The sequence below is a fragment of the Tubulanus polymorphus genome, chromosome 6 (assembly GCF_964204645.1).
Source record: "Tubulanus polymorphus chromosome 6, tnTubPoly1.2, whole genome shotgun sequence".
Taxonomy (NCBI): domain Eukaryota; kingdom Metazoa; phylum Nemertea; class Palaeonemertea; order Tubulaniformes; family Tubulanidae; genus Tubulanus; species Tubulanus polymorphus.
In genome coordinates this window covers 17,651,150-17,670,335 of record NC_134030.1, presented here as the reverse complement: position 1 = coordinate 17,670,335, position 19,186 = coordinate 17,651,150, and the positions used below count along the sequence as shown (strand labels likewise).

Sequence of the window (19,186 nt, the reverse complement as noted above, 5' to 3'; positions counted from 1 at the left end):
TTGTAAATATTGTAAATTGATTATTACAGCTAGTAATTCAAATCTACATAATAGAACAATAAAACATATAGAAAACGTAAGTAAATACCAAGAGCTTAATGAAGATCTATTACCAAGAAATTATAAACAAAAATGCCCACAATGTTATTATGCGACCTTAAGACAAGAGGGTACTGAGATATTTTGTGTTGATTGTGGATGGCAAAGGAATTTATGGGGTGAAGAAAAAATTAGAGATTTTCTCATAGAACCAAAATTAAATTATCTAGATGAAATTTTTAAAATATTTTCTATAGAAGATCATACACCAGAATATATGCAATGGCTTGAAAAAATGAAAATGATAGAAAATAAAAATGGTGAAATAACTAAAAAAGATATAATAAAAACAATTATTCCATCAACATTTAACACAAAACAAAAGAAAATGTATTTATATTTATTATTTAACGATTATTATGAAAAACCTAAATTAACAGAAGAAGATATGGAAAATATTAAAAAAAAACATTCAAACAAATATTAATGTATCATTTGGAAAATAGAATAACAGATTCAATTAATTGTGAATTCTTTTTAAATAAGATTGTAAATTATTTAAACATCGATATTATAATTCCATTTGATGAATTAACAAACAAAAAGAAACAAAGAGAGCGAGATGAAATGTGGCACAATATAACACGTTATTTAAATGAGAAAAATGAAATGGAAGAACCTAAACGAATTATACAAGAACAATTAAATGAAAATGAAGAAGCCAATAGTGATTTCGAGTATGATGATATTGATTTTCTGTTTTAATGGCCATAAGGTAATGTTTTTATACCATCATCTAAAATATGCCTTTTATCATCAAATGGATTCAAACTAGTTTTTTCAACTTCATTAATATACATCTCGTGATTTTCTGATCTTAAACAATTCATTTTATGTTTCATTACAATTGAGTTATATAAACACTTTATATAATCTTGAAATTCTATATGTTTATCAACCACATGTTTTGTTATTCCTTTTAACTTTTTAGCTTCATGATCTTTTGTTCTATAACTATACATTTTACTTCTTATCCCAACAAATTCAATCATTTCAACATCCCCTAATTCATCTTAAAATTTACCAGGAATATTTTTATTATCATTGCTAAATAGTTCATGATCTTTGGGATAATTGCTAAAATCAAAATGATGTTTTAATGTTTTTAAGTCTTTTGTTATGTCATTTGTCTTGATTTTTAGTATGTAACTGTCAGTATTTTTTGCAATTAATGGAAATCCACAGTTGAATGTACCATCTTCAGTTGATAAATCATAAACATAATCTGATGGGTTATATATTTCAAATAAATCTTTAACTTCTTCTGTTAATTCTTTTTCTACATGCCTTAAATTAAAACAATTTGGTTTAGATTTAATTAATTCTATATTCATATTAAATCCTAATGAACTGCATAATATATTTAATCCTGATATAGCAACTTGTCCTTTCTGTGCAAAGGTTATCTTTTTATCCTTTGTAAATTTTTTAGTGCCATCTGCGGCATAGAATCCAATGAAGAACCACTTTCTCAAATTATTTTTTGCATTTAATACATAACCTGGAACTATCTTTTCTTTTGTTGAAGTATTACTTTTCACTATTGCATGAATATAGAATTCATCATTACATTTTATAGCAAAATCATTAGGATTATTTACATGTATTCTATAAACTGCTGATGATTTCATAACATCTATGATTTTAAATGTTTTATGAGAATAAACTTCTTCACAGAATTTCTTTCTAATAATTTTAAGTCTTGATTGCATATATACCAACTATTATATTTATTACCCCAAACATAATTATACACACCTGCTGAACCATCACCCATGAAAAATCCTTTGATAAAATATTCTTTTTCTTCTAATGTTTCGGATTTTATATTATAAATATTATCAACAATTTCATCAAATGACATATGATTCATTCTTTGGAAAAATCTTTTATGTAATAATTCATCTCCAATTTTTATATCAGTTGGTTTTATTTCATTACCATTTCGTTTAATTAAACTATGATCTTCTGTAACATCTACAAACCCTAATTTAGTTCTAACTCTATGGATTTTCTTATTTGTTTTATGCCTAATAATATTCTTTAATTTTTTCCATCCATTTCTTGTCCAAACATCCATTAATTCATTTATTTGTATTAATTCTTTTTCACCATATGAAATATAACATTCATTTTGTTTTGGAATTATTTCTGAAATTCTTCTAATTAATATTTTATTATTACATTTTAATGATATTGGGGTGTCAGCTGTTACAGAATCAAAATATAATATTTCAATATGCGTTTCCCCAAAAAGTGGTTGTAAAACATTATAATAAAGATCATACATTAATAATTTTGATACTTCTAAAACAGTTGAACCAATGAATATAGGTTTATTAAATTTCATTGACGTTCTTTTTAATTTAACTGCTGTTAAATAATCTTCAGATCTTTTATTTCCTAAATGTCTAGGACTTGATTGTAAATGTCTTAATCTTTCAGAATTATTTACTAATTCAATATCATTTCTATTTCTAATATTTTCACATGTTTTACCATAAAAACTATTATTCATTAATTTGAAGAAATCTTTTTCAAAATCTGTTTTTGATATTGTTCTCTGTTGAGTATTGAAATCTATATATTTTTCTAACCACTTCGATTGATTAAATTCAATATATCTATGTACTTTCTTTAATTTCATTCCTTGTTTTAGATAAAATTTTAACATTCTATAATGAACGATATAATTGTATTTATTATTTTGAGTAAGTATTAATTTTTCTGTAAAAACATGATCTTTCGGTTTTTTTTTCTTCAGGTATTCACTTAAATAACTATCATCTACAGTTAAATGTTCTGGGCAATAAGGTAAGTTTCTTGTTTTAAACTTTATATTTTCAGGATATTCTAAATCAACTACAAAGAAATAACCAATTGGTGCTTCATCTTTTAAACTCATAATTGCGCTTTCCCAATCAGTTTTATCATCATTTTCAACTTCTGTTAATATAAGATTTTTATATGGTTGAGGTTGCATCATTGCCCAACCATATAAATTATTGGTGTCAATATATAATAATTTATATTCATCATTTGCTTTAAAATACCATAAATACCTCCCATAACACCACTAATTCCACCTCTAATTGATTTTTCAAATAATAAAACCATGTCTGGTTCTTTTAATAAATCTAATTCTACATTTGTATATTTTTAAACCACATTGCCAGGTTAAACCAGGACTAGAGTAGCAATAACAAGGATCAACATTAAAATGATTCAAATTAACTTCTCTAAATTTTTCAAATATGTCAGCCAATATCATAACATCTGATCTTAAATATAAATCAACTAATTCACCATGATTTTTCATCTTAAAATGGTTCCAAATATTTAATGTTCTATTAAACACTTCGTCTTTCACATCCTCCTCTTTTAATTGATCATAAAATTGTTCTTTTAATAATTCTGTTACATTAAAATCATCATGTGTTTTATAAAATGAATAAGGAATTGCGCCTTTATATCTCAATAATTTAAAATCTTGTTCATTTGGGTAATAATGTCGAGTTATTATAAAATCATTATCAACTAAACTTTTTGATAAATTATCTAATGAACTTGCTAGAAATCTATAAGAATCTAAAAATCTAATGCAACCAAATTGAAATGAAATATAATTTTCGGATGTTTTAGCTAATAGTTTAAAATCATATTTTCTTACATTTACACCATCCATAGCATTATAATCTTCTATTTCTTGATTAATTGCGCCCAATTTTCCCGATAATTGTTTTATAAATAGATGGGTATCATAGCCTGATAAATTAAGAAATGATATTGGAACGAAATTTACTTTTTTAGCTTGTAAATTACAATCTTCATGAGCAGCTCCACGATATTTTGAATTTAAATGATCATGATCTCTAACTTTTTTATCAAATGAATAATAAACGTTTTTCACAATAACAACAATGAGTCGCATAATTAAAATCAATTTCATCTTCTTTTGTCATAACTATTCTTTTATTTTTGTTTAATAATTTTGCAAAATCACTTTCTAATTCAATTATTTTATTACAAAAATCATTAACTACATCTTCACCTCTAAAAGAAATATATTGACTTTCATATAATTCGGGATAATTTGATTTGATGTAAATTCCATAAGCAGCAGCTCTTTGATGAACTTTTTAAATTGTATTTATAATTATCTTGTGTTGTGTCTTCATTTAATTCATTTCCTTTATCCATTGATTTTAATAATTGCTTTTTGTTATATATTTCTTTTCTATCTTGATCAGTTAATTCTTTATTCAACGATTCAAAATCCCCATAAATTACAAATGGAACAATAATTTTAGATTTATGATTAGTAAATTTCAGTTTATAATCTTTTTCTGTTGGCATTATTAATTTGCAAAAATCTTTATTATCGCATAATTCTTTTTGTTTTAGTAACGCATTCTCAGTTCTAAATTTAGATAAACATTTTCTACATAGATAAATTTTATGACTGTTAAAATCACTTTCTGTTCTAAAGAATAGATCAATTTGTTTTAACCACATATAATGTTCATTTTCATCTTTTTTGTAAAATAACAAATCTATAGCATTTTCATCATCATAATATTCTGTTAAATATAAAGTTTCCAATGTATAATCTTTAATATTTTCACCTTTTGTCTTTGGTAATTGCATTAATTCGAATACATTTATTTTTAAATTATTAATTTTTTCTATTTTAGGAATCATTTTTATAGTTACTGGATATTGATCAATTTTATATGATGTTTCATATTTCCGATAATCTGTTATTCTACAAACATTTTCCTTAGTTGGATGTAAGCAACTTATAATTGCCCACAGAAAACATTTGTTATCTTCATTTTGAACATTTATTACTGCTTTTATTGTAAATGGTAATTTAATATAAGATGATCCTTTAATATCCTCCTTTTCTGTTGTAAAGTTTGAATTATCTTTAAACATTTTATTACTTTTTGATGTTTTATTCCTTTTTGTATCATAAACATTTAAATCTAAATATATAATTTCATTCAATGTTAAGCCAGAACCCTCAAAATATCTTTCTTCAATATGACGTTTAAATTCATTAAATATTTTTTCTAACTTCTCTTTTATTTGTGTTTATGAAATTATTTCTTCAGAGTGTGTTTGAATATTATAATTCATTTTTTCTTCTGACTTTTATAAAACTTACTTTCCCAGAGATACTAATTTTTGGATATTCAACATCTGTTATCAAATCTAGTATTTTTTCTATTATTTCATTAAATGTACTATAATCTTCTATAATCTTCTAATCTAAATATAATAGCTGCAGGACCAATTTTACTATGTAATGTTTCTAAAATTTCAATTGTATCTTTTATTTCTAGTGAATCAATATAATTTCTAACATTTTCCATGTAAGGTTTATTTGAAATGGATTTAGTTTTTGAAGTTTTTTTTTTTTTACTTTTTGAGGTTTATCATCAAAATAATCTTTTCCTAAAACATTATTACTCAAATTTTGATGGTGTTTTTGTGATTCGAGATGTCTATTATAATTCTTTTTTACTATAAATTCATTACAAACTTCACATTTTATTTCATCCACATTCATATTTTCTAATCGTTCTTTTCTTTCATTGGAATTTTCTGGAGTTTCAAAATCTATTACATTTTTTATATGATTTGCAGTTTTTTCATGTCGTGATTTTTGGGATTTATCGATGTATTTTCTTACAATATTGGCAATAATATTGATTTTTATTAACATTATTATTTTCTGGCTGGTGTTCATTCTCCCCCATTTATTAGGAAAAAAAATTACTTGTGGTGATGAGTGGTCGACCCTCGACCTCCGATCTGAAAACGCTATTTCCTAATTACTGTAGTTAATTTAGCAAAACAAAGTAAATTGTTCATTACAGTGCATTGCTAAAGGTTAGCGGTAAAAACCCCAGAATGTTGGAAAAATGGCCAAAGAAAAAATGACCAGGAAAGAATGGCCAAGGAAAAAATGGCAAAGGAAATTTGCCTAGGAAAAAATGGCCAAGGGAAAAAATGGCCACGAAAAAAAGGCCAAGGAAAATTTATGAGGACTACTGCCAATGTTAATAAAACATTAAACTTTCAATTTAATGATATCATATATTTTTCATGGGGCTTAAAACAATTAAAATCGGTATTAATGAGTTCAGAAATGTGGTGAACTTACATTTCATTTCATTGCATATAAAGAATATATCAAGAACTATCATGCAAGTGGTCAATGAATAAACTTACTAGTGATGAACTTAAACTTAACAAAACAACTAAGTTAATAATTCAAAACATCTAAGTAAGCGAGTAAAAATCCCCTAGGTAAAAATCCCCTCGGTAAAAATCCCCAATTCTTCAAAGTAGGTAATCCCCTCCCTTTGAAGGGATTATAAGTAGATACTATCTTAAGGTCAATTAATTCCTATTATTGATACGTATATCCAATTTATTCATATTTTACTGTCGAACACCTCAAGGATATCGATATGCCCATACAAACTATGCTATCTAAATTAAAACATACTACAAATTAACAATTCATTGATACTAAATTTGTACATATACATGTAGTTATTGCACAGCTTAGTTTTTTTTTTTTTTTTTTTTTTTACATTTATTCTTTATTGCTCCAAATTGTACATAATTTTTCGAGCACAAAAACAGCAGTAATATACATAGAAATAAGAGTTTACATACTTCTACATAATATTTTAACATAAACTGCAAATTTTCTTATCACATTTCTATCATTTGTGTTGAATAATTTCCTAAATTTGTAGGTAGTTGGGTTTACTGTCAAAAATTCGGGTATATACGCATTTCGCAAGTTCAAAAAGTAGTTACATTCCAAAACATAATGGAATTCGTCACCAATTTTGTTTAGGTTACATTTGGTACATAAGCGATCGCTCCTTGGTATGTTTTGGTATCTTCCAATTTTTTAACGTTGATTTTACGCATGATATCCATTTACTATTATTACCATTAACATGATAATTTAGCAAAACTCTATACATTTTCCCAGAGCGAGACCACTCCTGCATGATGAGATGGCCCGTGAGATACTTACAAAACATTAAATGAATTTTTTCAACGGCATCTAAATTGATAAAACCCCAAACCTCGCTACCAAACGAAAGTATTGAACCAACTACTGCTTCAAAAATCTGGAACGAGGCATCGATATCCAAACTGTGCCTCTGTACTTGCTGTAATACAAAAAATAATGCCTTCTTTGCATGATCACAGATCGCCTTTCTACATTTAGCAAAGTTTCCAGTGTAGTTAAAAAGCATGCCGATGTATTTGAATTCTGACACGGTCTCTATAGGCGTATTCCGGATATAAAAAGGGGTTCATCGCACATTTCAAATATATTACACTAGCTTGAATCTAAAATAATTAATATCAAAAGTACGTGATTTCTAATAATTCATGGCATCGCACAACTGAAATAATATACCACAAGTTAACAAGAGTCTGCAGTTCAAAAATATTCCAGTTCGAATCGTAAGATATTACAAATAAAAGTTTATTACTCTTATTGATTTTTACAATTTATCTTATCCGTAAGAATTTATCGCAACGAAAGATTTCATTTAAAAGTTCAAACATATTTCAGTCTCATTGCAAATTCGAGAAACATCGTGCTTTGAAATATTCTTGACAATCACCAAGTATGAATATTTAGGGGACTTTTACCCAGGTATGTTTACCCTAGGATTTAGATTTTTAGATTTCTAAATAGGAAATCTTTACCAGGGGATCGTTTTTGAACGGATGAAGGTATTTGGAGGGAGATATTCTGGATATAGGATTTTTAATCGTCATATCTAGCTACGGTAGATACTTTTCTCAATGATTACTCGCTACGATACTTATTACATATCACACAAATCTGCATATACGCTAGAATTCATACTGTTAGCAAATATCACTAAGAATCGCAATTTGCTCATTTTGTAATAGTTTTGAAATCGTCAAATTTTATTGCAGAGATTCCCCGATATATCACGAGTAATGAAACAGATATCACGTTTAAACGTAGATTTTTCTTATTTTTTGAAATCCATAGAGCAAACATTGGAACCTAATGTTATTGAACATAAAGCTCCCGACCCTCCCTGCATTTATACATCGAGAAATCCAACTCGACTATAATAGGCTTTTTATCATGGTGTAATATAGCTTGTGCAACAGGACGTCACTGAGTCATTACGTTAATTGTGAGGTGTTTATACATAATAGTTTCATGAGCAATTCATATGGTGGGACCATAAACGGGAAAGATCTGCCTTAAACACTTTATCGCCTTAGAGAGTTTGAGCTTCTCGATAAAATTCCCCAAAAATAATTCAAAATCGCCCTATCCAATATCTAAAGACCATTCAAAGCAATATATTTTGTCAATTCTTTTTGAATTTATCCATAATTAATAACATATTCTTAATAGTAATGATTTTATTATTAGGAATCTGATCTAATATATTTCTAGTTGTAAAACGTAGCTGTCGGATCTACGAGCAATCATCTCATTAATGAGATAATTGCGGATGTTAGGTCGGGTGGATGGTGTGTTCCGGTCTACAGTGTCTTTAATCAAAGATTCCATTTGATATCTGTCGTATTTCTATGAAAGAGTACAAATGTAAACCCCTATACAGGGTACAAATCAGAAGTTAAAACTAGAACAATGGCTAATTTGCAAACAAAGGGAAAGATTTCTCTCATCAATCATGACCCACATAAGCCGCGATCACACGGAGACGATTTGGCCCGGGCCAAATTAGCACCGATCAGGCTCGGGCCAAATGTGGTAATTAGAGAGCGCGTTCACACGCAAACCATTCACTCGATACTTAAAGCGAAGTGGATCATTTACGGTGCTAGTTGCAATTCAAACGCAGTCATTTGTCTGGTGCTCGGGCCTGGTCCAACGTTTTTGGTGGGGCCAAATTTGGCACCCGTGTGAACAGTTGTTCCGGGCCAAAAATACACGTGTGATCGCGGCTATAGAGACGATTTGTCGGGGCTAAATTCGCTTGAATCAGGTCCGACTTAAATTTTACGCATGGCTTACCAAAGAGCGCGCAGATTTTCATGTTCAAATTCATTTCACATTCAAATTCAAACCCATTCATTCGTTACTAAACAATGCTTAAACCACGGAATCTAAAACGAGTCCATACTTAAACCAAGCGAAGTGACTGACTTCCAGAACCAGTTTAAATCAACACGCTTAATTTGACTCAGGTCTGGTCCGTCGTTTTTGGTCGGGCAATTAGGCACGGGTCCACTTTGCACCCATTACTTTTTTTTTTCGCCAGATCTCTCCGTCCCTACACCTTTTAACTTGATTTTTATCATCCACGTATTTAAATTGCTATTCTTTCAGCTTGTGTTAATTTCATACTCATGCAAAGCACACTTTATTACAATTTGCAGCAGTGCGTAACATAATGGAGTAAGTAATATTGATTATTAATATCAATATCAAATGTGAATTTGCAGTTGTAAAATAATTGATTTGATTGACAATATAATTTGATCTAGACCTCCCAGCGTCAATCAATGAAGAAAAAATTTAACTAGTCATATTGACTATAACTGGACTATATTAGGCTCATTATTAGAACCTGCGCTACAGCTATTTAACTTTCTAAAAATCATTCGTCGCAGACCCTCAAATACCGTGTACATTATCACTCAAATTGTCTAAATATGTCTGGTGTCGTCGCTATAGTATACTACTTATTAGCACAATTATTACACCAATACAATTAATATATATATATATATATATATATATATATATATATATATATATATATATATATATATATATATATATATATATATATATATATATATATATATATATATATATATATATATATATATATTATATATTATATATAATATATTATATATGTATTTATTGCCAAAGTTATAAACTTTTATGACAAAAATCGAAATACAAGCATAAATGGCGGGAAACAATATAACATAGAACAAACATTGATACATGTATGTGGATTACATAATAAGTTAAGGTTGCCTGAGTATATAAACTTTCTTAAGGAATTTCGAAAGGTTTGAAAAATCATTGTTATTACGCATTAGAATAGAAAATTTCGCTGTATTTGGGTTGTTCCAGTATCTCGAGTTGATATATTCTAAACTAAGGTTATCATAAAAGGGACATATCAAAACGATATGATATTCGTCTTCAACTGCATTAATATTACACCGGAAGCATGTGCGGTGAGCATACGGTAATGGAGGTCTCGTCCATCTACCAGTCTCCACTTTTAAATCATGACTTGAACACCTAAATCTTGCTATAGTAGTTCTAATGAATTTTGACATGTCCAGATATGGCTCATACATGATAGTCATTTTATAGTCCCGATAGTATAACGCTTTATTAGACGTAGATATTGCATTAAACCAATTTTGACAATAAATATCTTTCATACGTTGTTCGACTGAACGGATAAACCACAATTCGTTTTCAACCCTCTGATTAATCCAGAATTCGCCATATCCCAGGCTATTCAACAGATCCCTAACTTTTGATGCCCAATTTACTATGTGAAGTGAACCTTGACATACGGTGAACATGAAATCATAAACTCTTTTTGAAAATTTTTCAGGTTTTGTTTTAATGATCTTTAGCCAGTATTTCAGTACCTGTAGTCGCTGGTTAATAAACAGTGGATATTCACCTAATTCCCCATAGACAAAAAAGTCCGGTGTGGTCTGTTTTACACCCAGTAGAGATTTATAGAATTTAAGAACAATGCGCTCCAATTTCTTCTCTACCTGAAACCCCCATATTTGACATCCATAGTTTAAGACCGGTACAACCATGGCGTTAAAGAACTTGAGTGCTAAGCGTGTTGTTATGTTTGTGTAGCATAAAAGATATTTGCAAAATGTGAAATACGCTGCTTTTCCATTATTTGCTAGCGAGTCTATAGTTTGAGTAAATTTTCCATTAAAATTAAATACCAAGCCTAGGTATTTGAAATGACTCACACATTCAAGTACTCGACCGTTAATTGTCCATTTATATAACCGAGCGTTAGCAGATTTCCTAAATATAACTATCTTTGTTTTATCATAATTTATCTTAATATGTTTGGTTTCACAATAGATATAAACATTATCGAGCGCCACTTGAAGAGAGTCAGGAGAATCTGACCCCTGTGTCACAAATAAAATAATCAGAGTAATGGTTTTGATATCTTACACATGATTTTCTGGACATATACATAGATTTGATAATACATAATATTTTACCCGAGATCCCACTCACAGAGAGTTGTTGTAGTAATAACGAGCGGTCAACCACATCAAACGCCTTCGAAAAATCAATGAAGGCCGCGTATAATTTGCAATTCTTGTTTAACAGGTGATTTATAACCGAATTCAATACAAATATTTGGTCCGTTGTACTATAAGTTGGCCTAAAGCCAGCTTGCGCCTCCGATAGAACAGAGTATGCCTCACACCATGAAGTTAATCTAGTATTCAAAATTATTGAGAAGAGTTTGCCAAATACCGACAAGATGGTTATGCCCCTGTAATTATTTGCTGAATTGTTTGAACCACCCTTGTGTAGTGGAACAATATAGCCAGTGCTCCATGATTCGGGTTAGCGTCCACTATCTAATATAATATTAAAAAGAATAGTAAGTTGAGTAATAATTGGGTTACCACCAGCGATAAATACCTCGCCTTTTATACCATCTATTCCTGCAGATTTATTTCTTTTTAGCATTTTAAATGCTCTATTAACCTCCTCCAATGTGATTTGCTGATCAAGTATGTGATCAGATACGTCGATATCAACATCCAGTGGAGGGCGATCTTCATACGAGACACTTTTAAAATGCTCATATAAGTCATCAATGCTTAGTTGAGTATCAACGTATTCATTGGGCCCTTTAAATTTGGACCATAGATCTCTGTGGTTATTTGAATCTAGCGCTTTCAGCAGGTCATCCAGCATACGTTCATCATACAATGCTTTAGCACTATTTATAGTGGACTTGTATTTATCCCGTGCTTCTTTGACCAGAAATCGGTTTAAATCATTCGGGTATAATCTGTGTCGATGCACTGCCCGGCTGAACACGTTTCGTGCTTTTCTGCACGAGCCGTCATACCATGATATAGGCCTATTGTTATTCATGTTCCTCGAATTTTGAAATGAACCATGAACTTTTTCGACCGCAAGACTGGAAGAATTTTGAAAAATCGTTAACCAATTCGTTAATTGAAAACTCATTATGTTCTCTATTAATTGCATTGTTTATAATATCGTTGAGGTAAGATTGGGTATCATCTGAATGCATATACTGAGCAAATTCAACTTCCCTTTCTTTACGCCATTTGAATTTGTGACAAGTAGTTTTGTTATGGGACGTAAAATTTGTATTTGAGGTATTATCGTGTTTATCAATCCTAGCCTGCAAACTAAAAGAAATTATCGCGTGGTCAGAGAAAGGTAATTCGTCAGACACGTGGAAGTCAGACAGTATATCAATCATGTTAAAATCGGCTAATACATAATCGACCACACTTTTGCCACCTGGTTGATGACACGTAAACTTTCCAACCGATTTATCCTGAAATGCCCTACCGTTTAAGATTAACAAATTACAACCTATGCACATGTTTATCATATTCATGCCTCTAATATCTCGTCTAACAGTATCATCTTGAGATGATCTAGTTGTGTCAATATCATGGTCTTCAAGTAATTTTCGTACCCCATGATCGAACTCAAGTAATTGCATATTAATAGCATCCGGATCGGGAGGGGGACCCAAGTATACATTGGTCCTCCACAACGTTGTTGTATGCTTTTCTACGTTCTCGGATTTCTTTAGGGACTTGTTGGGCGATTCTAAGACCACGAGATTTCAGAAGTGCGGATTTTCCACGAATTTCTTCCCTATCAGGGTAAAAGTGGAACTTAACGACAATCGGTCGCACAGTTCCAGCACTATATTTTCCGACACGGTGTGCACGTACAAACTTTATTCTGTCACGCGCATCATTAGTAAGCCCTTCAAAAATATTCTGACGTCTCAAAGTTTCTTCAAGGGTTTCCGGAAAACTACAACTTTGTAAAAGTTCACTTTGAGATGTAGTCAGTGATTCTAGAATGTCCTTCTTAAGTTAAGCACCGAACAATTGAGGCGATGCTACATCCATTCTGCAGATCTTAAACAGCGTTTGTATCTTTTAATGATCTTCATAATACAGTATGAACCAACATATCGAACTTTACCGAGCATACTTGACTTTATTTCAGAAGACACTGATGCTGGAATTGGTACAGATAAAACTCTCGCTAGTGCTTTATTTTCAAGAAATGAAGAATTTAACTCGAAAAATAATGAGGAACAAACGGAATACTGATCATCGGATATAACACTACGTTGTGTAAGCAACTGACAGGCTAACTGATCAAAATCACTGCTTAAAAGGAACGATTGCACACATTTATTATACGCATTCCAATGTTTGGTAGTTGGTTTCTCTACTGTGATATGTGAATAATAGAACGTTTCAAGAAATGATCACATTTTCTAACAAACATTTAACAAATTTTCTTTTTTTTCCCAAAATTTGTTCTCAAATAATACAACTAGTTTGGTATGGTATGGACGGATTATGAACTAAAAGTTTATGAATAATACTGATGGGATCTATCCAATCGGGTTAAGAAACATTTTCGGTACTATTGTTTGGCAATGAAGGCACATCATTATCTAGCACAAAATCTAAAACTAATTTGAGTTCTCTCAATTCATCCTCTTCATCATCAATGTCTACACATAAATCAGTAGTGCATTCATGAGAACTACTAACAAAACAACATGTCAAATCGGAACTGAATCTTCTGGAATCAATTGATGAATAGAACGTTTCTACATCTGGACTAGGAGGAATAATACACTTTCGCATGGAGAAATTTCTCAGAAAGAAAAATTCTTGACTTGGAACTCGACTAATAGCAACGCCAAGTTGACCAGGGGTTTTAATATGGGTACAATCGACAACCACACTGTCCAAAGTCATACCTTGACAACGATGGACGGTTAACGCACATGCAAGGCTCAAAGGAATCTGATGCCTAGAAGCAACTGTTTTATTCTCTATGCAAGAAAACTTGTAATACCCAATATCATAAGATATATCAACCGAAGGAAAACTAACAACTATCAAAATTTGATTCGATTCATGAACATTGTAATCTGTTATATTCAGTTTTAACACAACAGCAAATCTACTCGCCGACAATTTCTGTGTGGAGCAATGTGGATTATTTCGCACGGTCCGGAATTAACGGTGGTTTAGTCAGCCTCACAGTAATGGTAGCCATCAGATTCTGGTGAAAAGAAAGTGAGGCTTGGCTGCTGCTCACTGAAAAAGCAACAATTGAATGCATGAAAATTTCTAATTTGACTTAGAAGAATCATTATCTGTAAAGGCCTGATGCCTGAGACAGGGTGTCAACCTGGTTTATGAAAATTAAACTTAGAGCCATGTTCAATATATGTATATCCGTGCAGTAATCTTGAATTATGCAGACCGAATTTGAAGACACATTACTGGAACAGATTGATCTCGAGTTTGGGCCAGTTTAAATGTATGTGGAACTAGCTTTTCTAAACATTATTTTATTAAAAAACGATATTTCTCAATTTAGCATAAAACGGTCAAATAACTCCGAATTCAACCAATACGTACTTACAATTCGTTCGTACAATTCATTCTGGTATAAGCCGTGCCGGCGACGCGACCACGATCCAAGTAGCAACAACTCGCGTCGTAATATTGAGCTAATATTAACTATCATAGATCACACACTGTTATTAAAGCTTTCTGGAAAATATGAACCAACAGAACGTTCAGAAAAACAACGAAAAAGTCGAATATATCAAAGCCTCCAAAACACGGAAATGGACCTCAAAACACGGAAATGGACCTCTACTTGTATGCGACTAAACACATAAATGTGAGAAATGAAGTTTCTCCAAGTTTCCGATCGATACAATATTTCAGTCAAAATTTAGTCACTCGAACAAGTCGGAAGAAATTTGGCATTTTCCGCGTCTCTATATTTCAGGAAATTTTGCATTTTTGTAAATTGAGTAAAATCGAAATGTATCATTTAAGGAAGCGCGACGTTTGTAAATCGAAATGAAATACATTATCAACTTACACGAATACGTAATGTTTTATCCTACTGAATTAACTGCGACGCGAACCGCTCCTATCACCGAACAACCACCGTCTGGCCAGACTGACACACTCAGCGTTCAGTATAGAATTTGTTAGGTCCATATAACCGCGCAGTATAGAATTTGTTAGATCCATATAACCGCGCAGTTCACACAATGAATGGAAATATCCGAGAACCGCGTACGAGGTACAAACAGCGCATTATTTTGTACTGAATGAATTCACTTTAATTCAATTTAACATAATCCAAATCTGAGCCCGCTTTCTTTAGCAGATAATATATGGCACGAGACAATATTCTAGCCTGAACGACATTTTGTGAATTATGGAATGAAATGCTGATAATATTTTGCGCCGTTGATTTAAGAAGAAACTTAGAAATTAAATTCGCTGTAACCTAAGATACGGTATGTACTTTTAAGTGGACGTACGAAATGCGTGTATTGAAGATTTTTCAACTTTTCAACGACGGAAATTATCATCGATCTGAGACTCCTCCGATTGTAAATTATATGTTCAACAACACTTGGTACCCCGTCGATTCTACGTCCGGTTACATCGTTTCACCGAATTACTCGTCGTTAACGCGCGGTGTTGAATGTCGTTGGTTCGTCAACAGCTCTTTACCGGGATCTTTTAACATCAAACTATACTACAACATCGAGCCGTCGATATTCTGTAGTGATAACATAATACCTTCTCGTCGGTGAGTCTGATAACAGATTCTGCGCTGAAATAAAACTCAAAATCCGCCGTAACGATTCGATCTCGTTGATGTTTTGAAGTAACGTCGATGGTGCGCGGGGTAGTCGGGTTTATATCATATATCGTTTAGAACCGTTTATCCTTGGTCAGTTCTTGTTATTCTTACACCTTCCAGATGCACGTGCTTGACTGTCGCAATTAAATCATTTGAACCAATATACCGACAACTATTTTATGGCTCTTGAGCTGTTGCGGTGCCATTGGAATGCTTTGCCGCGTGCACCCTCCCTCCCTCCCTCCCTCCCTCCCTCCCTCCCTCCCTCCCTCCCTCCCTCCCTCCCTCCCTCCCTCCCTCCCTCCCTCCCTCCCTCCCTCCCTCCCTCCCTCCCTCCCTCCCTCCCCTTTTTAGTTTCACTTCACAATTGAAAACTCACCTATTCAATGAGCACTATATAAAAGATTTTAACTGGAACTTTTTAAATTAGATTATATTGTTTATTCTTCGTTGGTTTGTTATATATCCGCCAACTGTTTTCTGTTTAAAGCTATCATCTTTATTATCTCGGGCGAAGCTCGAGATGTTGTAATGGGTCCAAAAATCGAAAATTTTTGCTAACAAATGAGGTTATAACTTTTACACGAAGTCATGCAATCTACTATGTTTATGTGCAAAATGTAGCTTAATCGTGCGGCTAAAATCTGTTGGAAATGAAATTTTGAATATCGCGTTCATTGAAGAGAAATCGACGGATTTGTGGCGATTTTTACAGAAATTTCAAGGAGTATTTTGTTTCATAAAACGGCTAGAAGGCCGATGTACAAGGTTACATTGAAGTAAAATAACTGCTCCCTGCGGTTGGCTGAGCTCCCGCTGTCAATCAATGTAAGGGCATATTCGATTGACGCAGACAAACCGGTCTTTTATTCTTTTCATCTATAAATCTGCTCGGTTCTAGTTTCTCATTTCCCAGTCATGGGAGAGTCTTATATGTTTATTTTTATTTTGATAGCCGTAGTATCGATTCCATCTCCCCATATCTATTTCATTATGCAAATAACCGAAGATTCAATCGATACGCTCCTTCAAGGAAGATTATGCGCGCACAATAGAATAGGCCCAAACCTCGTGTATTGCCGCGATGATTGTTGACTAGATTTCGATGATGTTCACCGAAATTAGCAGATTTTACACATCCATGAAGTGTTCAAGGAAAACCTTACAGATGTATCAATCAGATGGCGCCTATGCATTACAAAGATTACATTCTGCGCCCGAGATATTAAGATCCGTGGATCTCTTGTATTCATCTAATTGTTGTATCATCTCGAATTTCTAAAATCAGTTGAGTCATTTTATGTAACGGACTATGAATAGATATTAGTACTTGTATCATTATTTATGAATATATTTGTGACGTAATACAGAATGTGAGCGACTGCGTATGGTTTGCCATTCCAGTTCTCGGAACTTCTAGTTCGACCATCGTCACCTGCTTGTGCGTCTGGAATTTGTAGCATCGTTTGTTCCGGCTTGTGTCAAACTCATTAGATACAAATTGATCGTGTTCACTTGTCTTGAATTGAAGTGCACTAGGTGTAGAACATTTGAACTATCTTGGTGTCCGAACTCTTGATTCGAAACCGGGTCACTTTTAATCTTTTAACGGTCCGAGTCATTCAGCAGTACCACTGCGACTGGGTTCCAACCCGTAGCATCTCGGACCGTTTATCCTCCATTTGTCATTGGAACAACTCTGAAAATGAGTGGTTTCGAACCCGGGGCACCCTTTTAAATGAGTGCTTGCAATGACTGACACATATCCTCAATTGTTGACAAAAAGAAAACAAGAAACAAACACAGAGCATTGAATGTCACAAATATATCGTGTATTCAATATCTGCACATCTCTCCAGCTCCTGTGTTAATGACAACATGACCCGTAAGGGACATAACAACAATTCTTTGCCTTATAGTTACCGAGCCACCAATATACACCCTTTGTTTTACCGCACCAACACGGGGTTCCTCTCTTCACCTTTCGCACATCTGTAAATTAGCTCGGACTTATTACAATCATTAACCGGACGGCCCGAAACAAACAGGTTCCAATCCCGAGTATTGGTCTCGAGTAAAAAGTTAACTGCCGGTTGACTGCCGTTTGACGGACAAAATATCGTATGCGAACAGTGCACGTGAAATGGGTGAACAAGATCTTTACTATTATTCCTACGTCAATTTAGGCTTCGTAGAATGAACTAACGTGTACGTTTGCCGAGTTAAAACATGTATATAAACCAATTGAATCGATTTACTATTAAAACCTACCATCAGTTGCCGCGACGGCTCCAATGACCATAAACAAGGCCAACGCGATGAAAAGAGTTTTAGTAAACATTCTGAAATAAATGATTCAATCAGATTTACTGAAATAACAAGTATATAACATTTACGGAGTTACATCTACATGTAACTATGCAATGTAATATTTGAGCTTGTCGTCTATAGCTTCACTTACCTCGTTACCAGTGAGGATACACTCGAACAGAGTTCTTGGTTTGACGTGTGTTGACACGATATTACACAAAATCGTTCTCCTTTTATGGTCGTTTTGGAAACACATGTTAGCGGCTTTTAGAAATAAATATCTATCAAATTTTTATCCTGGTTCAGTAACCGGCTTTCAATATCAACTGAATTAAATCTTTGATGTATTATTTTTACTCAATTTACACGTTCCATTTCCAATATAGACTAATGACTACTGTTAGGATGTGTCACTTGCCAAACCTTGGCCCTGATTGGAATGGGTCATTCGGATTGATGAAATCTTACAAAAAGGCCTTGAATATCTATTTTGAGGTAGTGGTATCTGCAAAATAAGCAAATTTGTTGTTCGTCTGTTTGGCAAAGAACAATAAGCGAAAGGAAAGGCCAACTTTGTGACGCCACTATACATTTGCCTTTGCTAACTTCGAAATTAATCAGCGCTCTCACCGTGGCAATACACAATAGGTTCTCGGAAATATCTTCGATTATATTTTCTATGCGAGCATTGAACATTGCCGTTTTTCAAGATTTAGTATTAAGACTTAAACACATCAATGAAAAACGCTAAATTAA

At 32.4% G+C, this 19,186-nt stretch overlaps 1 protein-coding gene and 1 long non-coding RNA gene across 2 annotated transcripts; both read right to left on the bottom strand.

The window, feature by feature from the left end:
- Positions 1–14,353: 14,353 nt before the first annotated feature.
- LOC141907661 (uncharacterized) lies at positions 14,354–15,496 on the bottom strand. The gene is made up of 3 exons (XR_012619531.1): positions 15,341–15,496; positions 14,870–15,000; positions 14,354–14,538 (listed from the first exon to the last, which is right to left on the bottom strand). It is a non-coding gene; the product is annotated as an uncharacterized LOC141907661 (long non-coding RNA).
- Positions 15,497–17,977: 2,481 nt separating this feature from the next.
- Positions 17,978–18,805, bottom strand: LOC141907802 (U-actitoxin-Bgr3b-like). The gene is made up of 4 exons (XM_074797543.1): positions 18,797–18,805; positions 18,582–18,694; positions 18,392–18,462; positions 17,978–18,112 (listed from the first exon to the last, which is right to left on the bottom strand). Exons 1-4 carry the CDS (start codon positions 18,803–18,805, stop codon positions 17,988–17,990), a joined length of 318 nt encoding a protein of 105 aa, XP_074653644.1. The 3' UTR covers positions 17,978–17,987.
- Positions 18,806–19,186: the final 381 nt, after the last annotated feature.

Excerpts from the sequence above, each read along its gene's own strand:
- LOC141907802 (XM_074797543.1), bottom strand. Across the intron at positions 18,463-18,581 it reads GTATCCTCACTGGTAACGAG|AATGTTTACTAAAACTCTTT; the intron begins GTAAGTGAAGCT and ends CATTTATTTCAG. Across the intron at positions 18,113-18,391 it reads AGCCGTCGCGGCAACTGATG|ATGTGCGAAAGGTGAAGAGA; the intron begins GTAGGTTTTAAT and ends GCTAATTTACAG.